Below are 27454 nucleotides of genomic sequence, written 5' to 3'. Positions count from 1 at the left end.
AGCTACACTAGCTCAAGTGCCGTATCTCACGTGCTCACTCAAGCTAACTGTTATGACGACTTAATTATGAGACTAGGCTTACCCCTTTAACAAGACTTTAGAACAGGGGTGGGGAACCTCAGTCCCAGGGGCCAGATGCAGCCCAGGGCTTGCCTGATCTAGCCTCTGAGGCTCAGGACCCCCCCAATGTGAGAAAAATACACGTGAAATACAGAGTGGTTGACAATAGTAAGGGGTTGACAAACAGACAGGTTGACAATCAATAGAGAAAAGGAGAAAGACACTCTCATATTCCCCTTGCACGCCGGAGCCGAGGGGGGGCCCTACCCCCCAGAGCCTAGAGGGTTGACAATCAAAACACTGATGCAGTATTAAATTACCATTTTCTAGTGAAGCAGCTATTTGGTTTCTGCCACACCTATATGCAAAAAAAAGAGAGGGGACACATTATAAAGAGCAAAACATCTGGTGTTATTTGAACTCTAGTAATCTGAAACAAATATAACCAGACTACTTCACTATTAGAAGAAAAGGCCATCTGCTCAGAAAGAGTAACAGTAAGCATCAGAAATAGAGACCACCATGCCAAAATGCAAAACACAGGTTGAACCTCTCAGATCTGGGACTCAAATCCAGCAGGACCACGGATGTTGATGTATCAAAGAGCACCAGAGCCAGCTGAGCCAACACAGGGGCTGGGAAGCCCCGGCTGGACCAGGCAGCATCTGGGGAGCCCCCACTTTGGCTGGGAAACCCCCAGCATTAACGGGCCCAGGTGGCCCTGTCCAGGAACTCCTGAAATTCCCCAGTGGCAGCAGGGCCAGGGTGAACAGGCAGACTCCACTGGGGAATCCCCTGGATGAAGCAGGGCTGTCAGGGGTGGGCAGCCCTCACCAGGGAACCCACGGAACCTCCAGCAACAGCGGGGTGATCCTACCAGCAGGGCCGTGTGGCAGGGCGCCCCCGGCTGGGGAATGTCCAGCAGCAGCAGGGCCAGCAGCAGCCAAGTAGCTCCAGCTTGGGGAACACCCTGCAGCAGCGGGGCTAGCTGCAGCCAAGCAGTCCCCATCAGGAACCCCAGGAGAACCTGGAGCAGTGGGCGGGCAAAAAGAGTGGGGAGCCACATGGGGCCAGTGTTAGCAGGGCCAGCAACAGGGATGGCAGCCCCAAGGAGAGGGGTCTGGAGCGGGGCAGCCAGCAGAGGAGCACTGATCTCCCTGGTCCGGGACAGCTCAGGACCCGAGGATGCCAGACCAGGGGGGTCCAACCCGTAGTAAGAAGAGGTGAACTTAACATTACATGGCCTCGCTCTTAACAGAAATACTTATGAATTCTCTGACCACCACAACAAGATTTTGACCACACTTCTCAAGCTTGTAAAGAAACATGACAAAGAGCACCAAGGTAAGTAAGGTAACAAAAAACACAGTTGGATCAAGAGAGTCCATAAAACTCCTGTGGCAAACTCACTGTAAAAACACAGCATCCACTCCAGCAACATTTCACACTCTACACAAAGTCTGAATAATTACTCATACTACTTTAAGCCCAAAAGAAAAATCTTCCAAAAGCTAAAATTTGCCATGCCTACTACAGCAGTTTCTTTTTCAACAGCTATAATAGTGCTGCTGTCAGAAAGAAAACTGAGCCTGTATGCCAAAATCGATTCAAGAAGCTTTTAGACACACAACAACACAGCATCTGAGGATAATGAGAGCTGCAATCATTCAAACTGACAGCTTAGATGTCTAACAAATATAAGGCGAGTTCCAAGAATTTACATTTGCTCATCTAAACCTAAGTTGACAATCCTTGGGATGCATAGAAGAGCATTTGAATTTTCTTTTGGACACAGAAATCTCCTTTTAGCTTATAGATCAACACTCAGAAATGGGAATTAAATTTGAAAAAAGATTTTAGCATTTCCATTTTACCAAAGTAAGATGCTAGTAAGAGCTCTGTTCAAATTACATCTTTCAAAACATATATTTTTGTACCAAAACTAAATGTTAAATAACTACCACATAATTATTTCTCAAAAGTATAGACACAGATATATACAGATAAATGTAATTTATTTTCAGTGCCATTTGCTAGTTAAAATGGAAAAATACACTACCCAGTGCTGCCACACACTGGGGGTACTCTGCCATGGTGCATATTTATGTTCCCTGTAAATATCATAATAGAAATAGCTATGTGCAGCATTATCTTTTAAAACCTATTAAATATACTCCTACAGGAAAGGACTAAAGAGCATTTTTTACCTTTTTAAAGTTATGCAAGCAGTTTTCCTCAAATACTGCATAACAACATTCTTGATATATAGCAAAACTTCTACCAGAGAGGAATTAGGACCTTGACAGCATAAGGTAAATCTCTGCATGTGTTAAAAATGTAGACCTATAATTTGCTCAAGATAACTTCAAATAATATAATTTTCAAGTATCTGCAGTATTTTATGACTGCGTAATCCACTCCCCCTATGAAGCCCTCTCCTTATTCTCCATTGTTCTGTATAGTAAATTCAAAATTCTATCTTAAATTTTGAGGCCTTCCATCACTCAATCTCATGTGCATGCTTGACCTTTTCTCACCACATTCTCTGCCAAGGGGTTCTTTCTTCTCCTCTTCATATGAACAACTCTGTGTCTTCTTCCATGCCATCCAGCCCTTACACTTGGCATGCTCCCACAAAATTCATTCGCCAAGACTTCACCCCAATCTTTCAGATTTACACTCCTGCTACAAAGTTTACAATAAATGACTTAAAACTAGTCTTAAGTGTGCATGAACTGAGACTGCATGTTATTTATGTTACCCTACCCAAGTACTCTGAACTCTATACTCAAATACTTCAATCTTCTTCTCATCTGATTACTTCTCATCTGATTATTTCAATGTGCAACTTCCATAACTTTACACAGAAATAAATCAAATTCATTGATATGTGGCATAAGTTTTGTACCATCATTTTCCTTTTTAACACTAATATTATATACTAGCAGAAATACCTGGCGTCGCCCGGGGAAAATATAGTAAAAGGTGTGATGAATGAACTATGTCAATTACATTAACACAGCATATTGTATTAGAAATCCTTTAAAGAAATTAACATAGCTAGTGATGTGCTTACAAAACGACAAATCCCATAGGGTCTCTTTTCTCAATCCCCACAAATCAGGAAGGCCCATCTTCCCTTAAAGACTCTGTGCAAGCCAATGCCTGCAGCCTCCTTGCCAGAAGCCCTGAGAAATGGAAGGGATGTCTCCTGGGCTCTGCAGCAGCAGCAAATCACTGCTCCCCAAGTAGTCACTCCCTGAGTGCCTCCATGGGGCAACGTGAATGGACTTCCTAGCGGCAGCTGGACCAGTTGCATTGATCAGACAAAAGCGAAACACCTTCAAACCAGGTGCAATTAGTGATATCTAGATGATCAGAACATGCAGCACCTGAACATACCTGTTCTAATGAGAATAGGCTGCTCTGAATGTACCATGTCCTCCTCAGGCTCCACGGTGCTCAAAACCTTGCTCCTACCCACCTCCTCTTTGTACTGTGAGCTGAATCCTGCAACGTGCACAATACTTGTGGTACTTGCTGATGATACACAGCCCAGGCAGGAGAATGCATGCAGCCCAAAGGAGGGCGAGTGATGGGATGGCTTGTTTGGGTGTGAGGGGAGGGAAGCAACTTTAATTTCCAGAAGGGGTTCAGTCGGAGCCCGGCTGTGTGAAGATGTTGAGAGGCTGTGACAGCTGGAGGCTTCTACCAGCCACAATTAGCAAGGCTACACCCCGCCAGCATCAGCCACATTTGGGTCTGGACTGGAGACCAGCTGGTGCCCTAGTATAGGGGAGGTTGATGATTTTCTGTCCCACTGCCGCCTCTCCCTCATGGGCTTTCCCTTGATGGTGCTGCAAGTGCCTACATGCCTTATCCTCTAGGATCTCGTAGCTGCAGTTTGTGTAACACGCTTAACAGAAGAGTCCACCAAATGCCTATGATCAGGCGCTACTAAAAGATAATTTATCAATGGGTCCAATTGGGGTTCTGGGGGAACCGATTTCGAGATCTAACCAATCCAGTTATTCAAGTTAGGAAATCAGTAGTATTTGTGCAAAATTGGTGTTTCTAGCTCTTACCGTTTCGGAGATCTTTCAGGACAAACAAACTTTCAGAAATATTTATAAGATATATATCCACAGTTCAACCTCTACAATCAAAATCACAGCTATTCAAAATTTCTTTTTAACTAAAGGAAAGTAGTGATGACCCAATATGAGATACCAATCACACTGAAAGATTCTTTGACTAAACACATTTAGTTGATGCCTCCTGTAACAACCACCACCTCAAACATGAACTAACTTAAAATAAAGTTATCTACCATAGCTAAGCAAATTTCTGTTCAACGGCTGTATGTCCCACTTATGAATACAAATAAGTGTACATACACCAAATACAAATGCCTCCTTCTATAATAAACAGTGCCCAGTAGAGCGGCAACAATTGCTCGAAGTTACCTAGGATTTAAGCAAAATACAAAGGACTGTTCTGTTTCCATAAAAACACTAAATGGCACCAGTCTCCCTCACGTTAAGAGATAATCTATCCAAACAGAAAATATTTGTTTCCTTCAATGTTTTCCACCATCCTAAATGTTAAGGCAAGAACCACAAGAGGCAGTAAAATAGTGCAAGACATAATGCAGTATTTTAAAACATTAGCTCCTCACCATATCTTTCGAAGAGAAGCTAGGGCACCATGGCATGATCACAATGCTAAAACACTAAAGGGCTATAAAATCTCATATTAGCTTTCTCCAAGGCTTCTGAACACTCTTTGAAGCAATTTGCCACATCTTGAAATTGGAGTTTAAAAAAAATGACAAATCTCCACCAGCAGATGGCATCACTGCATCAAAGACTCAAGTGGTAACAGAGACATAGGTACAAGTTATTTAACTGCTGGTTTAGATTGAACATAGAAGAAACCCCTGAAGTTTTCACAGATATTCACCGCCACATTTATTCAGTAATGAAGAATTAATACAATTCTGGAATATGCCATTCTGTAATAAAAGAAGTTCTGCTTCTGCTGTAACAGAGCAATAGCAATAACACTCAAACACCATTTTTGTGTGCTATATTGAGTAATTAACTATATTGATACACAACACAATGTTGTGTGCAGGGTGGATAAAAATCAATTTGTAAAAAAGGTCAAAAAATCATTTCTGATTTTTTTTTAATCAATAAAATACTAAATTTCTCATTTAAAAATAACAGTTGCAATTAAATCTCAGCACTAACATGCTGTACCTACTTTTACAGTCTCAAAAATGAATTAATGGCCTTAGTCTGTCCAACCTAACAGCTCCTCTTCTTGAAAGTTCTGAGTCTTTGATTCCGTTCCTCAGCAGACTAACATGTGCAAAGATACACACAGGCTAGATAGGATTGTTTTTGTTCTTCTGTGGTAGTGGACCTGGGCCGAGCATAGCAGAGTTAGTTAAGACATGGTCTAAAAAAAAAAGACACAATATATAGGAAAGGATGGAGGCAGCATAGAAAGGAAGAGTGGAGTGGAGCCAACAGAAAAAGGGAAGACCTTGTTCAGCACGCACACAGCTTCCTATATTCCCCTGAACTTTTGCCATAGAAAAACTGCCATGGCTTCCGGATGTAAAAGAGTCCCCATCTGGGAATATTTTGAAGAAATGTATTTCCTGTGTAAAAAAGGAAAATGTGTCAAGTGTAAGCAGTGCAAGAAGAAAATGCAGGGCCTAGCTGCAAGAATGCAAGAAACCTCATAAGGTAAAGTGCTTAGTGGGAGAAAAATAATGTGGATGAAGATGTGGATCAACATTGCACAGCAAGACTCTCGCTATGCCTTTTAGTGCAAGTGTGATTTATCAGGAAAATTCCTAAGCTGTTTGCTATGTTGGATGTTACTAGAAAAAAAAAAGTGTAGCTACCTAATCTTTATGGCTTCTTTCAGTAGGTTTAGAATCCATCACTCCAGTATATGATAGAGAAAGCTGCATTAAGAGAAATCTAGAGTTGCCAGTTGCCACTGAGTGTCATTTTCTTATGTATACATGCTAGGGGGCTGTGCCCCATTTGCTACACTTGCCAGGTGTAGGCAACCCTAGCTCTCCCCCCATTCACCAGGGAGGGCCAGGCTGCAGCCACAGCAGCCCAGGCCCCTTTTCCCTCTCCCTGCCCCGCCAGCAAGAGCCTCTTCTTCCTCCCCTGCTGCGCCAGCCCAGGTCCCCCTCTTCTTTCTTCTCCCCCCGCCACCATACCAACCCAGGCCCCCGCTTTTCCCTCCCTCCCTCAGCTGTGCCAGCCCAGATCCCCCCTTCTCTCTTCCCGCCCTCCCCCACAACAGCCCAGGGCCCTTTTCTCTCTTCTCCCCAGCCCCCCACCTCCGCCAGCCAGGGCCCCTTCTCCCTTCCACCAGCCAGGGTTCTTTCTTTCTCCCCGCCCCCTCCCCCAGCCCCTTCTCCCTCCCGCCCCCTGCTGCACCAGCCCGGGGATCTTTCTCTCCCTCCCCACCCTACACTGCGGCCTAACCCTAACCCCTGTGAGTGGGGACAGGCTGCGCCATGAGCCAGGCCCAGCTCCAACCCCCATGGGCATGGACAGGCTGCACTACGAGCCAGGCCTGGCTCGCCACGTGGCTGCTGAAGAGAGTCAGGCCTGTGCCAGGCCCTGTTTTCTCCTGGCCCACCCGGAGTGGTCGAGCCTGCCTTCCCCCCTGGCCCGTCAGGAGAAGCAGGGCTCAAACCGCACTGAGCCCGGTGAAGGGGAAGGCTGTGGCCATCAGCAGCCCCAGCCCTCCACATGGACCCTGGAAGGGTCAGGCTGGGGGTGGGTGGGGCATGTTCCTGTGATGCAGTCAAGACTATGGCTCTGGCTATCATCCAGATCATGTGGTATGTGGCACTGCATATGAACACAAGTGCTTAACCTAGAAAATGAAGCTTGGTTGGAACTTCCATCATTGGTCCTCGTGGATTTTCTGGAGTTTGGCAGTCATCTACAAGGTTCAGTTTGCCATATACATTTTATACTTGCGAACAGATAGTAGAAAAAAAAACAGGTTTCAGAGGTTCTTCTGACGGACCTCTTTCCACCTCCTCAGATCATCGTCCTTTTGCTGACCCAGAAGATGGGCTCATCTACTGTTCGTATTCTGGCACCACCTGCGTATCTGATATGCTGAGGGGTAGATATCTGTCACCATTTGGCCAGGCTGCAGTTTACTCCTGACGCACCATTCACTGTCAGATATTTCTTTTCCAGGAGGAGAGGCATGCAATACTTGAAGGGCTTCATCTGAATTCTAAGACATCTTATTTGAAATTTGGAAGCAAAGTGGTAGACCCGGTATTTCAGAACTTTATCTCCAACAGCAGCCAATTTCAGAAAATGAAAAAAAAAACCCTAAGTAGGGGCACATGGGCTCAACTGTCTCGCATGAAGGTCTCATTCTAACCTCTAACTGTTTAAAAATTAATTTAAGCCTGAAGCATATTTTATATTCATTCCAAACTCCCTCCCACTTTTTTATTAGCTATTAGGGTCCTACCAAATTCATGGCCATGAAAAATGCAACATGGGCTGTGAAATCTAGTCCTTGTGTACGTTTCTCCTATACTATACTGATTTCATGGGGAAGACCCACATTTCTAAGACATGGACGCAACCTAAAAGCGGACTGCAGAGAATGTTGCAAGGTTATGTATGGTAGGGGGAATTCCAGTATTTACATTCACATCTTTAGAGCTGGGTAGCCAGAGAGTGGCAGCTGCTGGTCAGGCACCCAGCTCTGAAAGCCGCACCGCCAGAAGCATCTACAAGTATGGGTAGTAATAACATATCATATCATCCTTACTTCTGTGCTGCTGCTGTCTTCAGAACTGGAATTCCCAGCTACCAGCCGCTGCTCTTAAACCACCCAGTTCTGAAAGAAGCACTGCAGTCAACAGCAAAGCAGAAGTAAGAGAGGCAATACAACAAGTCCCCTACAATAAGCTTGTCCCCTCACCCATGCCTTTGTATTTCAGGACCCGGTAATTACAACATTCTGAAATTTCAGATTTAGATTCTGAAATCATTTTTTTAAAATTCTATGATAATGAAATTGACCAAAATGTACCGTGAATTTGGTAGGGTCCTATCTAAAACTCTGCATATTCTTCTCTATCTGAACATCAATGAATTTTGTCAAGATTGTAGGTCTTACCAACATCCTGTGTTCATGAATTCCACTATCTAACAACTCATTGTTGGAAAGAATTTTCCCTTAGTTCTTGTGACGAGACTGAAGACAATTTCATGCTCCATCTTCTCTTGGCTATTGATTTTCTATACTTTGATCACTTTCACTTACATTGGACTCTTTCATAAAGTCAACAATTCAATTTGTTTGCACACACTTGAGAATTTTTCCATATTCAGTCTCACTGGCTAATCCAGTTTAATTGTGCAATATCCTCTTTGGAATGAGTGACCACAGTGCTGTACAATGTATTCAGATGAAAGCAAACCAATGTTTTACATAAAATTTTATGCATTATTCTCCAACCACCCTATGGAACACGGGTCTTTATTGACTGGGCCAGCACTTAAGTCCTTTTCCTAAACTCGTAATGCTAACTGAGAACCTGTAAGTCAGCAGTGTCCAACCAGTTCTGAAGCAGTCGTCACTACAGTAGCTAATGCTATAGTGAACTAACCACACTTAACCAGCCAAATAGCCACACATGGTTAGTAGATAGCATGTTGGACACCATGGCTGGAAGCAGTACATAAAACTCACCCATACTCACTCAGATTTATGGTCAGAAAACTTATCCGAAAGGTCAAGTTTTCCATAACTATCAAAGCTAGACGGCAAAGCCGTCTAGCAATTGCCAATACTATAAAAAGCTTCAGGGTACTCCCCACCAGCAGAACTCATGGTCACGCTAGTCAGGCCATAGCTACCTTATGGGTAGAGGGGGGATTACAGGGTTTCAGCAGGACAGTGGAGTGAGATCACCACCTGACTGACCTTCCGACCATCTGAAAGGTGCAAAATGCTTGATTGACATCTGCCAATGCTGGGCTCCCTCCTAGAGGAAGGCACTGAGGAGTCAGTCTGCACAGATGAAGAATTCCTGGATGAACAATCCAACAGGCTCTGCTGCTTGGAGCCCATGGATCCAAATTGCCACATATATAAATACAGGAAGATTTTCCCTTACCTGTAAATGGGAATGTTGATAATGAAGAACACTCCCAGATGTTTCAGAGCTAATATTTATAAGTAACTTAGTTGTCAGCCTCATTATTTGTTTAAAAAAACTGAAGTCCAGTCTCTGGGAGTTTGTTTCTGCTATGTTATCACGAATCTGTTCAAAATCCAACACGTAACAGAAGCCAGCCTGTAGAAGTGGTGCAACTGGTAAGGCAGTGGAAAAAAACTTTTTTTTGGAGGCCCTCTCACTACATCTAGCAAAATCAATCACCAGAGGAAAACCAAGTCCAGACTGTTAAATGAGTAGGAGCAAAAAAAAAAAAAACACAAAAAAAAAAACAAAAAAAACACACCACACAAAAATCTATTCAGGTACAATCATCTCTACTGCTTGTTTTCAATACTCCAACCTTTTTGGTACTAAATGGCTATTTTCTCTTCCTGCACTATTTTACGGAAATATAGAATCAACAACCATAAAATGGCATACATACCCACTACAAAAGCTCAAGCTCAGAGAATCAACAGATACATTAATTAGGGATGTTAACAGGTAGTTGACTGCATGATTACCCCATAAGCCTAGGCTTATTAGTTAATCTAGTTGACTACACGCACACCCCCTTGCTGCCTCTGTATCAGAGGCAGCAAGGGGTGGGGGAGCCGGAGCCAGTGCTTGTGAGGAGCTGGCTTTAAGAAGGCTCCCCACAAGCATTGAATCTGCCCGCCCCCTCCATCTCCACGCTGCTGAGTCTGATAGAGAGGCAGCTCCATAGAGTGAGAGGGGGGCAGGCTGGAGCCGACACGCACTAAGAACTGGCTTTTAAACAGTGTCCCCATGCATGCTGGCTCCGTGGACCCGTCTGTACCCCCTCTCTCTGCTACAGAGGCAGCGGGGGGGAGGGAGAGGCAGGAGCCAGTGCTGGGGGGAGCCTGATTAAAAGTCCATTCCTCCCAGCACCAGCTATGCGGTGCCAGCTACCCATCCTCTCCCACGCTTCTGCCTCTATCATGGGCAGAGTTCCCCACCGACGGAGGCTGCTGCTGTGGAGTGACTGTGGACAAAGGCTGCATCACAGGGTGGCAGGCATCCGGTCCGTGTGGGGAGCTGGTTTTTAAACTGTCTCCCCGACGGACCGGCTCCCGCCTGCCACCCTGCGCTAATGCCTCTGATAGAGAGGCAGCAGCCCAAAGAGGCAGGGGGCTTCCCAGGAGTGGGGTCGGGAGCGCACTGGCTGCCAGCCCCACCCGCGGGAACTATCAAATAGTCATGTAATCACTAAGATTTCATGCAGTTAACTCAACTATTCTATTACACAATCTCTAACATCCCTAATATTGAAATCAACATTATACCACTCTATTTATGCATACAGGCAGTCCCCGGGTTACGTACAAGATAGGGACTGTAGGTTTGTTCTTAAGTTGAATCTGTATGTAAGTCGGAACTGGCGTCCAGATTCAGACACTGCTGAAACTGACCGCCAGTTCTGACTTACATACAGAATCAACTTAAGAACCCCAGGCGTCCCCAAGTCAGCTGCTGCTGAAACTGATCAGCAGCTGATTCCAGGAAGCCCGGGGCAGAGCAACTCTGCCTGGGGCTTCCTGTAGTCAGCGCTGGTCAGTTTCAGCAGAAGTTGACTTGGGGACGCCTGGGGCAGAGCAGCTGGGGTGCTACTGGACCAACCCAGCAGCACCCCATCTGCTCTGCCCCAGACGTCCTGATTCAGCCGCTGCTGAAACTGACCAGCAGCGGCTGAATCAGGACCTGGGGCAGAGCAGCTGGGGTGCTGCCGGGTTGGTCCAGTAGTGCCCACGGGCGCTGCAGGACCAATCGGCAGCACCCCAGCTGCTCTGCCCCAGAGTCCAAAACAAAAGCCGGGTCTGCTGGGGGGGGGGGGGAGCACACTACCTGCCCCCCCCCCCCAGCAGACCAGGGACACGGGGAGCAGAGCTGCAGCGGCAGCGGGGTGCCGCGCCTCTGAGGCTTTGCTCTGGCAAAGCCTCAGAGGCGAGGGACCCCGCCACGGCTGCGGCTTCAGTCTGGGTGCCTGTGGTCTGCTGGGGACGGTCCCCAGCAGACCACAGGCACCCGGACTGAAGCCGCAGCCGCGGAGGGTCCCGCGCCTCTGAGACTTTGCCAGAGCAAAGCCTCAGAGGCGCGGGGAACCGCCGCTGCTGCCGCTTCAGTCAAAGCGGCAGCAGCGGCGGTTTCCCGCGCCTCTGAGGCTTTGCTCTGGCAAAGCCTCAGAGGCGCGGGACCCCCCCCGCGCTGCGGCTTCAGTCCGGGTGCCTGTGGTCTGCTGGGGACCGTCCCCAGCAGACCACAGGCACCCAGACTGGAGCGGCAGCAGCGGCAGTTCCCGCGCTTCTGAGGCTTTGCTCTGGCAAAGCCTCAGAAGCGCGGGAACCCGCCCGGTGCCCCTGGTCTGCTGGAGACGGTCTCCAGCAGACCAGGGGCACCGGAGCAGCTTACGAACGGGGCTTTCTCGCCCCGACTTCCGGGGCGAGAAAGCTCCGTTCGTAAGTGCGGATCCGACATAAGTCGGATCCGCGTAAGTCGGGGACTGCCTGTATTTTTCAGAGCAATTTTTCAAAAGTGATTAATTCTGCTGGCAAGGAGCTTTTTCCTATTGTAATTTGTAAAACATCTTTCAATACCACAAGCATGCTAAAACAGCTCCAAACATCTAAGTACTTCGCAAGTCCCAGATTTTGTTGCGTTTAATTAGGTGTTCATCTTCCCACAAGCTATTAGTCATTGTTTTGGAACTCAATATAAAATTGAATACCTACAACTGTTAAAGTAATTTTAAAAGTTCCGATTTCAAAGCAGGAAAATTCAGAGTTGTGTCTTTTCCTCTGAATCTCTGTCCTTAGTTAAACCCAACGTTATCATAGAACTGTGGTGTCTAACACACGCTAGCCACTAGCCACAATGTGGCTACTTGGACAGTTGAGTGTGGCTAATTCACTATGTTGGCTACCAGTTCAGAACTGGTTGCACACCATGATTATAGATCAATGAAAACAGAATAGGACCATATGTATCTGTGCCTGAAAATTACAGCACGCATTGAGACAAGTATTAAAATTTCAGCATTGCAGATAAACACCATTGCTTTAGTCAAAAACTTGACTATAAAACAGTGCTTCCCAAACTGATCCATGGCTCCCTTGGGTTCACAAAGCAGCAGTACTTAGGAGATAAGGGAGGGACACTAAGGGAGAGACATGCACATCTTATGTTTATTGTGGAACAATTTTTTCCAACTGTTAAACTAACACGTAAGCTAGTCTCAGCAGAAGACAATAGTGATTTTAACAATATTAAAAAGAAAAGTAGATAATATGACACTTCCGTCTTATGATTGGATTTTTCAGGTCTTGCTATTACTGCCAAAAGTCTATAGCGATAACGAATTATTTGTTTTCAAAGGTTAGGAAATTAAAGTATGAGGTCCAAGAAACTACTAAGACCTTTAGAAACCAAACAGCCAGAATTTGTAAACAAGAGCCCACAAAGAACAACTGAAGCAACAAAACCAAAGTTACGTCTAAAGAGCAACTATTCCTCAAAAAGCCTTAAAAGTCATGGGAATTGCATAGCGTAAACAAGTGTACAACATTGGTGAAATTCTTCTATTACCACCAGCAGATAGAAATATGATGAGGAATAAGCATCCATGCCATGGGGGGGGGGGGGGAGAGACAGGGGAAATCAGTCCTACATTAAATATAATCTATCAATGCATGGATAATCTTGAAGAAAATGTCCCCAGCTAGTCGATAAAACATGTTAAGAAGAGTCCATGTTTTGCACTGCAGCTTGATAAATCTATAGACAAAGCCAACATGGCTCAGCTTCTATGTTACGTAAGACTTGCTCAAGCAGGCACAGTAGCTGAAAAACTTTTATTTTGCCAAGAAAGCCCAACCTCAATAACTGTTAAGAAAAATAGTCAAAATCCTCCATAAATTCATAGTGGGTGAATGTCTCCAACTGGGCTGTGCACGTGAATGTGCATTTGGAGCAGCAGCCATGACTGAAGAGTGAGGTTGCTGCATGAAGTGGTATAAGCTTCAATTTAGACACACTACATGATTCATCACCAAGCTTTGAAATAAAAGAGGTTGCAAGCTTAAGTACTGTAACTGGTTAATTTTATAAAATCCCAGCAGTGAATACATGGTATATTAGTATTCTGTGCAAAGAGATGGGCTCTGCTCACACTCAACTTGTTTCACAAAGGAGATTGGCATGTGGTAAAGTGTTACAACACATCTTTGAATTGTTATACAAAATGAGAATTTTCTTCTTTGAGAAAACATATCTTGCACATTACATGTACAATGCACGCTGGCTGACTATTAGTTTAGCTGGTGGACATATTTGTCCCACTGAATACACTAAAGTTAAATCTTCAAGGTAAAAATCAAATAGATTGATATGAAAGGTAACTGGTGGGTTCAGGAAGGTTTGCCTTTAAAGAGGTCACATGGAAAAGGAAATTACGAGGATCCCATGTTATGGGACATTTAAAAAGAATGGAATTAAAAGTGATCAAAACACTATTGAAGACCAAATATTAACTCATTTGTCTGAATTGTATTCCAATTTTCATTATTTTTTCTTGGAGTCGTATACAAATATCCAGATACTGATTGTATTCAAAGCTCATTGTCAGTAATAGCTCACTCTATTCCAGTGTTAACTATCTCACTTTATGAACATCTTTTAGAACTGTTTAGTGATCACACAACGAAGCCCAAGTTTTCAAATTTAACTTACCAGGAGATGAAGCAGTGAAAGTGTTGCTTCCATTCACTTTATTATGTCTCTGAGTCTGGGTTTTCAGCAATGATTTATGTGATAACTAAACACAGAAATAGTTTAAGCTTGGAAAATGCCTTATATCCAGCACTATCAGAGATTCAATCCAAGACTGTGCTATCATGCAGTTCAAAACAGGACCATTCGGACCATTTGTCCAAACACAAAAAATACTTTTTTAAAAAATTACAATTCTAAAAATCTGAATTAGATCTGCTAATGTAATTAAACAAATTATATGCAGTTGAATAAAGTCACAAAACCATTCAAACTCTAGTGTCCCTCCTAAACTCATTGTCATGAGTTGGGGATGGGGAGTATATTCGGTTGTGGTAAGCCACAATCTTTTAAAATCTCTCTAAAAGGGCTGCAGAACTAAACATTTTGTCAAGCACACCTTTAGAAAAGTTACTTGGTAACAAATTTAATTTCTAGGTCCTTCAGTAAATATTACAGAAAGTGCCAATAGCGCCAAAGAGTAAAAATTTATCATATCACTATTTAATATGAAGTGGTTATGAGTTAGCATTTCTGGAAACCCATTAAATAGTATAAAAAAAGTTACCTCCACTAACTCAATAGTTAACTTAAGAACACTAATAAAGCAGCAGTCTAGAACTAAACACCTCCACAGTTTTTTTTTATTTATAAAAATAGCCCGTTTCATTTGTGCATGATGTAGAACTAATCCTGAAATCAGCAGTTGGATGCCAAGATACTAGTCAGAGCATTTTTTCTTTGTTTTGTTACAGAAAAGTTACAACCCCTAAGAAAGATTATATATCTAAGAGAAACACTAGTAGAACCAGGTCTGTAGACAGCCACCAAACTAAGCCAGAGTACAATTAAACCAAATAAACATGTCAGTCCACTGACATGACTAATGGACATAGATTAAAACTATGTTATGTGCAAACACTTCATTTTACAATCAAAATTATCAGTAATGAAAACGCATAGCTTTTGTTCTTCAAAATGAAATTTACATCTTTAAACTGTCCATTTGAAGCCAGATATATGTCACTTCCAAAAAAAAATAAGATACTAACATGTGTCCAAATTTCCATAACTTGGCCTTTCCTAGAGCTGAGAAGTTATGTATTCATGTTGAATCCAGTTTAGGATTTGGCTTTTTTCACAACTCGGGGCAACTGCACTTGTATTTCCCCTCAGTTGTTCAGCAAAGGCACCCACTCTTGTCTTCCAGCTCCTCAGCCATTGCCTTTGATTGGAGACCCACATTTCTCCTCCTTTTGATTGAGGTATTCCTAGGCTGTATAGTTCCCTTTGTTCATTCTGTATTTCACAGCAAAGGCAGCCTTGCTAAACTGACCTGCTTGCTTCCCTTCAGGGTGATTGTCCACAAATCTTTATCATTCTTAATATAAAACTCATTACAGACAAAAAAAACATTAAAACCAATAAAACTCATATGCTAATAAGCTTATCAGACACCTCCTTGCATTAAATGCTGGCAGGCTGTTCTTCCAACCCTGTCCTAAGAATTGGGGCCCTTTGTGAACCAAGAGTCCTGCCAGTTGTCTGGATCAGGATGAAGGGAATGCACTCAATCAGCTTCAACTCAAACTTTCTATCCAAAAGTCCATCTTTGTCTGTTAGTCTCTGGAGAATCCAGTGTAAACTAGTATACACATCTCCCCAAGGGAGTGGCTTCAAACACTGATAACAGAGGAAGCTTATTAGCATCCCTCATCCCTTTTAGAGAAGCTACATCAAAATCCACAACACCATGTATACAATTTCAGTTTTAATATAATGTATGTGTTCACTCAATAAAGCTTATCTTAATTCTAAAAGGTTTATTTAAGATATTTCAGAATATTGTCAGGCTGTTACCGTTCACTCTCACTACTGCGGTGTACTAGATGCCGTGTAATGTGAAGTCATAGCCACTGGCCCAGAGGACTTACAATCTAAATTATACAAAGGATACATCACTGTACTTCTTTTTCAAATCTGTCTTTTTATTAAACCAATCCCACCGTATATATTACCAAGTTATATAACCTGAAAAAAGAATGAGCTTGACACACCAAAATTCTATCTTGGGTGGCCTATACAAACACATGATATACTGTAAATGGTCTCTGAAAATGGGAATAAAGCCTACTAATATGTGTGCTCCTAAGTACAGGAGAGCTATTGACCATGCATCTGTAAATGGAAATCAAAGGATAATTCTCATTTCTTCCCCAGTTTTGTAATTTTACATTTTTTTCCCCAGATACTTTGTCAATTATAGTACTTAAGAAGAAAGGAACATTAAGAACCAAACGTATCCATGTCAGAAAGTACGGTATCAAAAGCCATCAGGACTAGCTGGTCAAAAATTCTGACTTCTCAGCAGGAAAACGCAGATTCCAGGGAATTGACACATTCCATGGGAATGTGTCAATTCTGATAAAACTTCTCATGGAAACAAGCCAGACAAACAGGAAAGCTGGCTGCCTGGGGAATTGGGCATTCCCAGGAGACAGGTGTCCAAAGCAAGCTAAAATATTGCATTTTTTCCTGGCAGCTCTAATCATGATAAAGGGTCGATTTATTCTAATAGAAAAGTTATTGAAGAACTTTGCTCTACGTAGTTTTATTTGGAAAGCAGAAAAACAGAAAATATTCTCAGACTCACCAAACCAGCAGTAAGAGAAGGAGCAGATTGTCCCAGGGACTGGTTTCTCATGCGTACTAGGTTTGAGGTTTCACCAGATGGCTGCCATACTGATTGTCCCACTCCACTGTGCACGCTGCTAGATAACGGAAGCAGCTGCTTTCCTTTAAAAACAAAAGATGGTCTTAACTTTTTACTAGTTTAATGAAGTATAGGTTACATAATACAATGCTTAACCAAATGCAATGTATAATCCAATGGTTTTCTAATTCATAACCATTTTCAAGTCTCTTCTTCGAACCCTTTCTGATTTATCAACTTCCTTCTTGAATTAGCAACACTAGATCTGGACACAGTCTAGCAGTGATCGCAACAATGCCCTATACAGCGGTAAAAACATTTATACTCCTACTCAAGATTCCCTTGCGTATGAATCCCAGGATCAGATCAGTTATTTTTATCACAGAATCACACTCAGAGCTCATGGTCAGCTGATTACCCCCCATGACCCCAACATCTTTTTCAGTCAGTCTTCCCCATGCTAGGGCCATGGTCTACATCAGGGGTCACTAACGCGGTGCCCGCGGGCACCATGGCGCCCACAGGGGCATTTATGTGCGCATGCCGAGTAATCAGGTCCAGCCCACACTATTGTTACGCCCCCGCCCCCAGGCGCACAGCACGTGCACGGCCTCCGCAGCCAGGCACACAGCACGTGCGCCGCCCCCACCCCCCCAGCAGCCCCAAAAGGTTGGAGACCACTGGTCTACATTCTCTCTTAGAATGCAGCAACACTGCATCGTTATTTCAAGATATCTGCGAAATAATGAGAGCGTCTACACAGCCATTCCATTATTTTGAAATAGTTTCTATTATTACTTAATTAAGCTTGTCAGAATTTATCTGAGCATTATCTTTTATCCATAGTTAATTACTTTCCCTTTTTTGGCATAGACAGAGTGCAATGTCCCTGTTACTCACATTTCAAGAATCCCAAAACTGCTATGTCCAAGCTCACCAACATCTACTAGATCCCCATGCATAGTTCGAAAATGAAGCAGAGCCTATAGTTTTACTGCATTACATAAATACAGAACAACAAAATCATGTAAGACAGAAGTCCAGCAGCAGAGTGGGGGCTATCCTGTTTATTGCATTGAGTGTAACATGTATGATTACCTGCCCTGTGGGCGGGTGGGCCTGTGTGTGCACCCGGTGGAAGGAGTTCCTGACCCTCAGAGACCGAGATCGGGCTTTGGAGGCCAGGGTGGCTGAACTGGAGGAGCTAAGAGAGACCGAGAGGTATGTTGATGAGGGTTTCTGGGACACTGTAGTACCGTCCCACCTCTAGTCTGACAGCCCCAGCACTGTTAAGGAGGATGAAAGGCTCAGGGGAAGAGAGCAATCAATGGGAGCAGAGGCAAACCATCCCATAGTTGGGACCCTCCTTATGGTATCCTCTTGCACTGAGGATACCTCTCCGGGGGAGGGAACATCAGTTGCTGGAAGAGGCAGGTGTTAGTAGTGGATGATTCGATCATTAGAAACATAGATAGTTGGGTTTGTGATGACCGAGAGAACCATATGTTGACTTGCCTGCCTGGTGCAAAGATTGTCAAGTATCAGAGGTGTAGCCGTGTTAGTCTGAATCTGCAAAAGCGACGAGGAGTCCTGTGGCACCTTATAGACTAACTGAAGTGTAGGAGCATAAGCTTTCGTGGGCAAAGACCCACTTCGTCAGATGCATGTAGTGGAAATTTCCAGAGGCAGGTATAAATATGCAGGCCAGGATCAGGCTGGAGATGATGAGGTGGATCCAATCAAAGAGGATGAGGCCCACTTCTAGCAGCTGATCTGGAGGTGTGAATTCCAAGAGAGCAGAAGCTGCTTTTGTAGTTAGCGAGCCATTCACAGTCTTTGTTTAATCCAGAGTTGATTGTGTCAAACTTAAAGATGAACTGAAGCAAAATGCAGGACAATGTAGCACTTTAAAGACTAACGAGATGGTTTATTAGATGATGAGCTTTCGTGGGCCAGACCCACTTCCTCAAATTGGTTCCTGAGTAACCAATCCTTGCAACAAACCTCGGTGCCAACTCTGCCCACATATCTACACCAGCAACACCATCACAGGACCTAACCAGATCAGCCATACTGTCACTGGTACATTCTCCTGCACATCTACCAACGTAATATATGCCATCATGTGCCAACAATGCCCCACTGCTATATACATCGGCCAAACAGGACAGTCCCTACGTAAAAGAATCAATGGACACAAATCTGATATTAGGAATGGCAACATACAAAAACCTGTAGGGGAACACTTCAATCTTCCTGGACACACAATTGCAGATCTAAAAGTAGCCATCCTGCAGCAAAAAAACTTCAGGACCAGACTTCAAAGAGAAACTGCTGAGCTACAGTTCATCTTTAAGTTTGACACAATCAACTCTGGATTAAACAAAGACTGTGAATGGCTCGCTAACTACAAAAGCAGCTTCTGTTCTCTTGGAATTCACACCTCCAGATCAGCTGCTAGAAGTGGGCCTCATCCTCCTTTATTGGATCCACCTCGTCATCTCCAGCCTGATCCTGGCCTGCATATTTATACCTGCCTCTGGAAATTTCCACTACATGCATCTGACGAAGTGGGTCTTTGCCCACAAAAGCTTATGCTCCTACACTTCAGTTAGTCTATAAGGTGCCACAGGACTCCCCGTCGCTGGTACAAAGATTGCGGATCTCTCAAGGCATCTAGATAGACTTATGTGTAGTGCTGGGGAGGAGCCAGTGGTTGTAATACACGTAGGTACGAATGACGTAGGGAAGAGTAGGAGAAATGTCCTGGAGGCCAAATTTAGGCTCCTAGGAAGGAGACTGAAATCCAGGACCTCTATGGTGGCATTCTCAGAAATGCTTCCTGTTCCATGCACAGGGCCATGTAGGCAGGCAGAGCTTCAGAGTCTCAATGCATGGATGAGACGATGGTGTAGAGAGGAGGGGTTTAGATTTGTTAGGAACGGAGGACACTTTTGGGAGAGGGGGAGCCTATACAGGAAGGATGGGCTCCATCAAACCCAAGGTGGATCCAGAATGCTGGCACTACATATTAAAAAGCTTGAAGAGCAGTTTTTAAACTAAGAGATGGGGGAAAGCCGATTGGTGCGGAGGAGCACATGGATCGGACGGAGACTTCTCTTAGAGGAGAGTCCATTGATGTAGATTCTCTAGGTTTTAGTCAGAAAGAGAGGAGGGGAGACGATAAAGCATGGGCCAGATCAGACAAGAAACAATCACATATAAAAGAATCTAATATATCAGGGAAGGGCAGACAAATAAACAGTGGCAATTTTTTTTAAAGTGCTTCTACACAAATGCTAGAAGTCTAAATAATAAGATCAGTGAACTACAGTACCTCGTATTAAAGGAGAAGATTGACATAAGAGGCATCACAGAAACCTAGTGGAATGAGGACATTCAGTGGGACATAATCATACTGGGATATAAAAATATATCGGAAGAACAGAATAGGTCATGCGGGCAGCAGAGTAGCACTATATGTGAAAGATAATGTCGAATCAAATGAAGTAAAAATATTAAATGAATCAACATGTTCCATAGAATCATTATGGATAGTAATTCCATGCTCTAATAAGAATACAGGCAGTCCCCGGGTTATGTACAAGATAGGGACTGTAGGTTTGTTCTTAAGTTGAATCTGTATGTAAGTCGGAACTGGCATCCAGATTTAGCCGCTGCTGAAACTGATCAGTTTCAACAGCGGCTGAATCTGGACGCCAGTTCCGACTTACATACAGATTCAACTTAAGAACCCCAGGCGTCCCCAAGTCAGCTGCTGCTGAAACTGATCAGCAGCTGATTCCAGGAAGCCCGGGGCAGAGCAGCTCTGCCTCGGGCTTCCTGTAGTCAGCCGCTGGTCAGTTTCAGCAGTTGCTGACTTGGGGACACCTGGGGCAGAGCAGCTCGGGTGCTGCTGGGTTGGTCCAGTAGCGCAGCCGCTCCTCGGCGCTACTGGACCAACCCAGCAGCACCCCAGCTGCTCTGTCCCAGGCATCCTGATTCAGCCGCTGCTGAAACTGATCAGCAGCGGCTGAATCAGGACTCCTGGGGCAGAGCAGCTGGGGTGCTGCCGGGTTGGTCCAGTAGCGCCAAGGAGCGGTGCTGCGGGACCAACCGGCAGCACCCCACCTGCTCTACCACAGGCCCCGGGCTTTGCTCCACGTCTCCCTGGTCTGCTGGGGGGGGGGGGGGCACAAGCTGCGTCCCCCCCCAGCAGACCAGGGAGACGCTGAGCAAAGCGACAGAGGACCCGGGCCGGACCCGCGGCGCTTCCAGATCAGCCGGAAGCGCCGTGGGTCCGGCCCGGGTCCTCCGCCACTTTGCTCAGCGTCTCCCTGGTCTGCTGGCTCCCCCAGGGAGACGGGGAGCAGTTTTTCTCGCCCCGGAGGAGGCGGGCAGCGGGACCAGGCGTCCCGCAGCTCCAGTCCTCCGGGGCGAGAAAATTCCCGTTCGTAACTGCGGATCCAACATAAGTTGGATCCGTGTAACTCGGGGACTGCCTGTATAGCAGTAGGGATATATTATCGACCACCTTACCAGGACAGTGATACTGACGTTGAAATGCTCAGGGAGTTTAGAGAGGCTATCAAAATAAAAAACTCAATAATAATGGGGGATTTCAATTATCCCCATATTGACTGGGTACATGTCACCTCAGGACAAGATGCAGAGATAAAATTTCTGGATGCCTTAAATGACTGCTTCTTGGAGCAGCTGGTACAGGAACCCACAACGGGAGAGGCAATTCTCAATTTAGTACTGAGTGGAGCGCAGGATTTGGTCCAGGAGGTAACTGCTACAGGACCGCTTGGGAATAGTGACCATAATATAACAACATTTAACATTGCAGTGGTGGGAAGACCACCTCAGCAGTCCAAAACTCTGGCATTTAATTTCAAAAAGGGGAATTACGCAAAAATGAGGTGGTTAGTTAAACAGAAATTAAAAGAAGCTTCAAGGGGTAGCCAGGTTAGTCTGTTACAGAAAAAAACAACAATTGATTGGTTTCAAAGGGAAATCATGTCTTACTACTCTATTAGAATTCTTTGAAGGGGTTAACAAACATGTGGACAAGGGGGAACCAGTAGATACAGTATACTTAGATTTCCAGAAAGCCTTTGACAAGGTCCCTCACCAAAAGCTCTTGTGTAAATTAGGTTGTCATGGGATAAGAGGGAAGGTCCTTTCATGGATTGAGAACTGGTTAAAAAAAGACAGGAAACAAAGGGTAGGAATAAATGGTAAATTTTCAGAATGGAGAGGGGTAACTAGTGGTGTTCCCAAAGGGTCAGTCGTAGGACCAATCCTATTCAACTTATTCATAAACGATCTAGAGAAAGGGGTCAGCAGTGAGGTGGCAAAGTTTGCAGACGATTCTAAGCTGTTTAAGATAGTCAAGACCAAAGTAGACTGTGAAGAACTTCAAAAAGATCTCACCAAACTGAGTGATTGGGCAACAAAATGGCAAATGAAATTTAATGTGGATAAGTGTAAAGTAATGCACATTGGAAAAAATAACCCCAACTATACATACAATATGATGGGGTCTAATTTAGCTATAACTAATCAGGAAAGAGATCCTGGAGTTATCGTGGATAGTTCTCTGAAAAACGTTCACGCAGTGTGCAACGGCAGTCAAAAACGCAAATAGGATGCTAGGAATTATTAAAAAAGGGATAGAAAAGAAGACTAAGAATATCTTACTGCCCCATATAAAACTGTAGTACGCACACATCTTGAATACTGAGTACAGATGTGGTATCCTCACCTCAAAAAAGTTATTTTGGCATTAGAAAAGGTTCAGAAAAGGGCAACTAAAATGATTAGGGGTTTGGAACGGGTCCCATACGAAGAGAGGCTAAAGAGACTGGGACTTTTCAGTATAGAAAAGAGGAGGCTGAGGGGGGATATGGTAGAGGTATATAAAATCATGAGTGGTGTGGACAGGGTGAATAAGGAAAAGTTATTTACTTGTTCCCATAATATAAGAACTAGAGGACACCAGATGAAATTAATGGGTAGCAGGTTTAAAAACTAATAAAGAAAGTTCTTCTTCACACAGCCAACTTGTGGAACTCCTTGCCAGAGGAGGCTGTGAAGGCTAGGATTATAACTGAGTTTAATAAATTCATGAAGGTTAGGTCCATAAAAGGCTATTAGCCAGGTGGTAAGGAATGGTCCCTCTGGCCTCTGTTTGTCAAAGGCTGGAGAAGTATGGCAGGAGACAAATTACTTATGTTCTTAACTTTTAGATGTTCTAAGAATAGCTAAATCACAAGGATTATGAAGTGCTGAATATGAAGGTATTACCGTAATGGGGGCCAAAAGTATCAAAGGCAAACCACATTTCTAATTGCCTCCACTTTACTCTCAGTAGATTTTCCAGCATGTAACTCTTTGCCAATGGACCTGTAGCATTGTCAGATAGGGGCTTCCAAATGACCATCGTAACCTGCTCTTGGACCCAGTAAGCAGGCCTCATTCCTGTCTTTATGCTGGAGGGTCAGGACAAAGTGCTCACAAGGTTCCAAAAATGGAGCTTTCTTCATTTGACAGGTTTAGACTGACTGCTGTCCATTACAGGCCTGCAAGATGATACAGACCACCCATAGGTATTGTTAGCATAGGTTGCGGAAGGCTGTTTCTGCCCAGCTTGCCATGGCCCCACCCATGTTCCACCCCCAGGTCTCCTCTGCCTGGATCTGGTTTCCTCCTGTTTTTCCGTGGCAGAGCGGCTGATGTTCACAAGACCCAAAACAAGGGCCACCAGGGCTGGAGTCACGGCCACACTATGCCGCTCAGCTGGATGGCACTGAGCGCACTCCTACTGTGCTGCCTGCCCACCAGGTGCTGGGGGTACTAGGGATGTAATAGTGTAGTCGATTAATTGATTAACCAATAAGCAAAAGTTTATAGGTTTATGCTATGGGCTCTATACATCATCCTTCACATCCCCCGCCCCGCCAATACATTTGTTAGCACACTGGCCAGCAGCCTGGCTCAATCCCGGCTTGCACCAAGTCAAGGACCTACCCCTGCTGCGGTTCTGCATTTAAAGTGTATTAGGAGCCAGGCAGGCAGGCAGCCCAGCTCAGCTCCTGGACCCAGCGCAAGTTGGAACTCAGACCCCACCCCTGGACAGGGGCTGCTGCCACCCCACGCTGCTGCCTATGTATCAGAGGCAGCAATGCAGGACGACAGGCAGCCAGTCCACAAAGGGAGCTGGTTTTTAAACTGGCTCCCCTCATGGACCAGCTCCCACCTGGTAAACCACGATACAAATGCAGCAGTGCGGAGTGACAGGGGTCTTCTCAGGAGTGGGGCTGGAGTGCACTAGCTTCCGGCCTCACCCTCAGTGACTATAGAATAGTCAAGTAACCAATAAGAATTCATGAGGTTAATTGACTATTCAATTAACCGCAATTTAACGTCTCTACGAGGTACAGGTGGTGCTCTGGGCTCTACAAGTAAGAGGAGCAAAAGAGGAGGTTCAGGGAAGAGAAAAATGGGCTAAAGGCTCACTTCCCCCAATAGCTCCTTTACCTGCAGCTCATAAACATGGAGTGGTGGATTCGTGGCCCGGTTCCAGAAGTGCTGATCTACTCTGATAATTTCTCCCCCCACTCTCTCTGCAGGCTGCAACCCTGGTGACGTACTGAGGATGGGGTGGCCTCCTTCTAAGCCAGATGGGTAGGCACAATTACTCCGCCATACTACAATCTCACTAACACAAAACAAACTATTCTGTTGGTTTGGGTTGGTTTTTCTTTTTTTACTTCCGCTCAGCAGCAATTGTATCCTCCTCTGTGTTTTGCACAGCAGCAAGCACAACGCCAACAATTAATGACTCTTTGGTTTCACAGGAAGACAAGTTATTTAAGCAACTTCATTTGATAGTGCATCAATTATCAACAGTGTACCATATAAAGCAGCTTACCAGACAGAGAGCTGGCCAGGCTACCCCTTCGCAGTTTGCAGTCATCTTGACTTAGCTGGCGATGAAGTTTCATTTTCCCAGAAGATGAAAAGATGTCAGGGTTACTGAGCTTTCTGCAGAATAATGGAGTTGGTTCTGTTACCACATCCTTGAAGAAAACAACACAAACAAATGTCTTTAAGACACAAGGCAACAGGTTTCAGACAACAGACAATTTGCCTGCCCACTAATCACATAGGAATGGTCCATCCAGGCCTGCTGACAAGGGGAGACAGAGGAAGCAATTGCCCCAGGGCCCAGTGATTTAAAGGGGCTCCAGGCTGCCACCACAACTACTGTGGCAGCGATAGTGGCTAGAGCCCCAGGTCCTTTAAATCGGGGGTGGGGAACTTTGAGTCAAGGGCTGCTGACCCACAGAATAATCAGTTGCAGGCCACACGTAAGTGAGAATAAGCCTTTCAAAGGACGGCTAGAATCAGTATATAGCAGGAGCAGGCAATAATTTTTGACGGGGTGCCACTCCAAGATTCTACAAAGTGGTAGAGGGCTGCACTCTTCCATGATATTAATGAAGATGTGGGGTCTGGGATGGAAGTTGGGTGCAGAAGGAAGCTTGGGGTAAGGGACTGGGGTGCAGGATGGAGACTGGAGTCTGGGAGGGAGTTGGCATGAAGCAGGCGGTTGTGACCTAGAGCAGGCGACTGGAGCGCAGGTGTTTGGGGATATGACCTACAGTAGGAGGGGACTGTCATCTGGGGCAGGAGATTGGGGTGCCAGATCTGGGAGCAGGGAATCAATGTAAGAGGGGGAGAGAGGGTTTGAGTATATTGAGTGGGGGGGGGCAGAGAGATGGGGCAGGAAACAATTGGGGTGCCAGAAACAGGCTGTGGTCAAGAGACTTACTTGTCAGCTGCCAAACTAGCCTGCCTGCCTGTAGAGCTTAAAATGTTTCCCATACAGCCTGCCAGCCTTGCCATGTGCTTCATGAATAACTGAGCCCATGGCATGGAGTGGGGGGAATGTGCAAAGTCTCCTCCTGCCCTGCAAGGACCTCGGCACTTACAGTCAACTGCCAGCTGCTGCTCAGCTGGTGGGTGACTAAGCGCAGCACTCCCTTACAGGGCAGGGGCAAACGTCATGTGCTCTCCCTGCCCCCAAGCCCTTATTAACCTGAGAGCAGAGGGGAACACATGTAATCTCCTCCCACCCTCCAGGGGCCCAGATGCCCAAAGGGAACAGCCAGCTGTTCAGAACAGCTGACGGTTCTTTCTGCAGGGACAGGGGCGAACCCTTCATGCGCTCCCTACCCACAGGCCAATCGGGGACTGTGGGCGGGGAAGCACTGCAGTGTCCTGGCTCTGCCCCTTCCATCTGAAGCTCTGCCACTTCCTGGGCGGTCCAGGGCCACTTCAAAATCTTTCTTGTTATCACTACAGCTCTGAAAATCTGTGCATATCTGCAGATATAAATCTCCCATCCATTGCATCAATAATACTGTCAAAGAAGAAAAGGAGGTTTGTCTGGCATTAACGGTTCTTAACAAAATCCATATTGGATATTACAGGATGTAAGTGGAGTTCATGTTCATCTATTCTTACTGTTTCCATTACAATCAAATTTCCTTGAAGTGTGGTCACATCCACAGCATTATACATATTTGTACAGAGCCTAGCACAGTAAGGCCCCAGTCCTATCAGGGATACACGATCACTATCAAAAAATAATACTGGATCTGAAAAAAAATTTCTCCCCAAGTTTAAGGGACCCTTAATGGGTTTCTCATCTTCCTATGGAATTGTGCTTGTGTGTGGAAAAGAAAAAAAGATTAATAAAATTCAGGATCAAGTGGACATTTCCATGCAATCCATTTCCTTCAAAAGCATCTCTCAGCGTCTTTAAAAGGATCTCAGACTTTTCTAACTTCCATGTGACCAACTGAATATTTATTCTATCCATTCTGTTTAGGAGTAATGTGCCTAAGAGAAATTGAAACTAGATATTATAACACACCATAAATACTGTGTAATTATTTACCCTTCATAGGTCATGTCAACACTAATTCCACATCAAAAAGATGATCCTTATCCAGTGAGCACCTGAGTAAGGGAATCATTCCTTCTTCTCTTCCCAACAGTAATGTGACCAAAATGTTTTCTCTATTTTTAAGTTATCATGAAGATTTTACCCAATGAGGTGGAGTAAATTTATATAGCCTCTTTTCTAGAAGAGTTCCTCTGGCACCTCTTTTGCAGAGAATTAGTAGCATAATAGGAGTGTAAAGTAAATTTCTCAACAGACCACGCATTAAAAAACAAGTTTGGTTTAGAAAATATCAGGCTCTAAACCAAACAAGTTTTTGAACAAATCAGGAAGTTCTAAGCAAAGTCAAATTCAATGTCCATCTGAAAGTTACTGATAGAGCATGGATTTTATGAAAAGCCAGCTAAACAGCTGATCCATGAGAGGTTCAGTACCTTTAATTTTTTTTTTAAACCAATAGGAGTTAAAGGAGTCCACATCCTTCCAAGAGAGCACACAACACCTTTCAGACTTGAATCCTAATGCAACTCAGAACCCATATAATATTGACACCTAGGGAATCTTTTCTGAATTACCTAATTTTTCAAAAGCAACAAATGAGCAAAAATAGCAAAAAGCACAGATAAACTACCTATGTCAGAGAGACTACAAGGCACAACAACTATGTGGGTGAAAC

General features: G+C 44.7%; 1 protein-coding gene across 7 annotated transcripts in view; it reads right to left on the bottom strand.

Annotated features, from left to right (window-relative positions):
• Positions 1 to 27454, bottom strand: part of MAST2 (microtubule associated serine/threonine kinase 2) — a 309029-nt gene that overhangs the window by 254472 nt on the left and 27103 nt on the right. For 5 of the 7 annotated variants that reach the window (XM_075935888.1, XM_075935891.1, XM_075935889.1 and 2 more), the window contains exons 2-3: positions 24739 to 24886; positions 16740 to 16882 (exon numbers count right to left, since the gene is read on the bottom strand). In XM_075935888.1, the coding sequence (XP_075792003.1) occupies positions 16740 to 16882; positions 24739 to 24886 (291 nt within the window). Of the gene's footprint in view, positions 1 to 14047; positions 14133 to 16739; positions 16883 to 24738; positions 24887 to 27454 lie in introns of those variants that run through there. The other 2 variants (XM_075935895.1, XM_075935894.1) reach the window with 2 other exon arrangements.

This window comes from Pelodiscus sinensis, chromosome 9 (genome assembly GCF_049634645.1).
Source record: "Pelodiscus sinensis isolate JC-2024 chromosome 9, ASM4963464v1, whole genome shotgun sequence".
Classification (NCBI taxonomy): domain Eukaryota; kingdom Metazoa; phylum Chordata; order Testudines; family Trionychidae; genus Pelodiscus; species Pelodiscus sinensis.
Note: the sequence above shows the minus strand (reverse complement) of the source record. Positions and strands in the feature narration are given on the sequence as shown.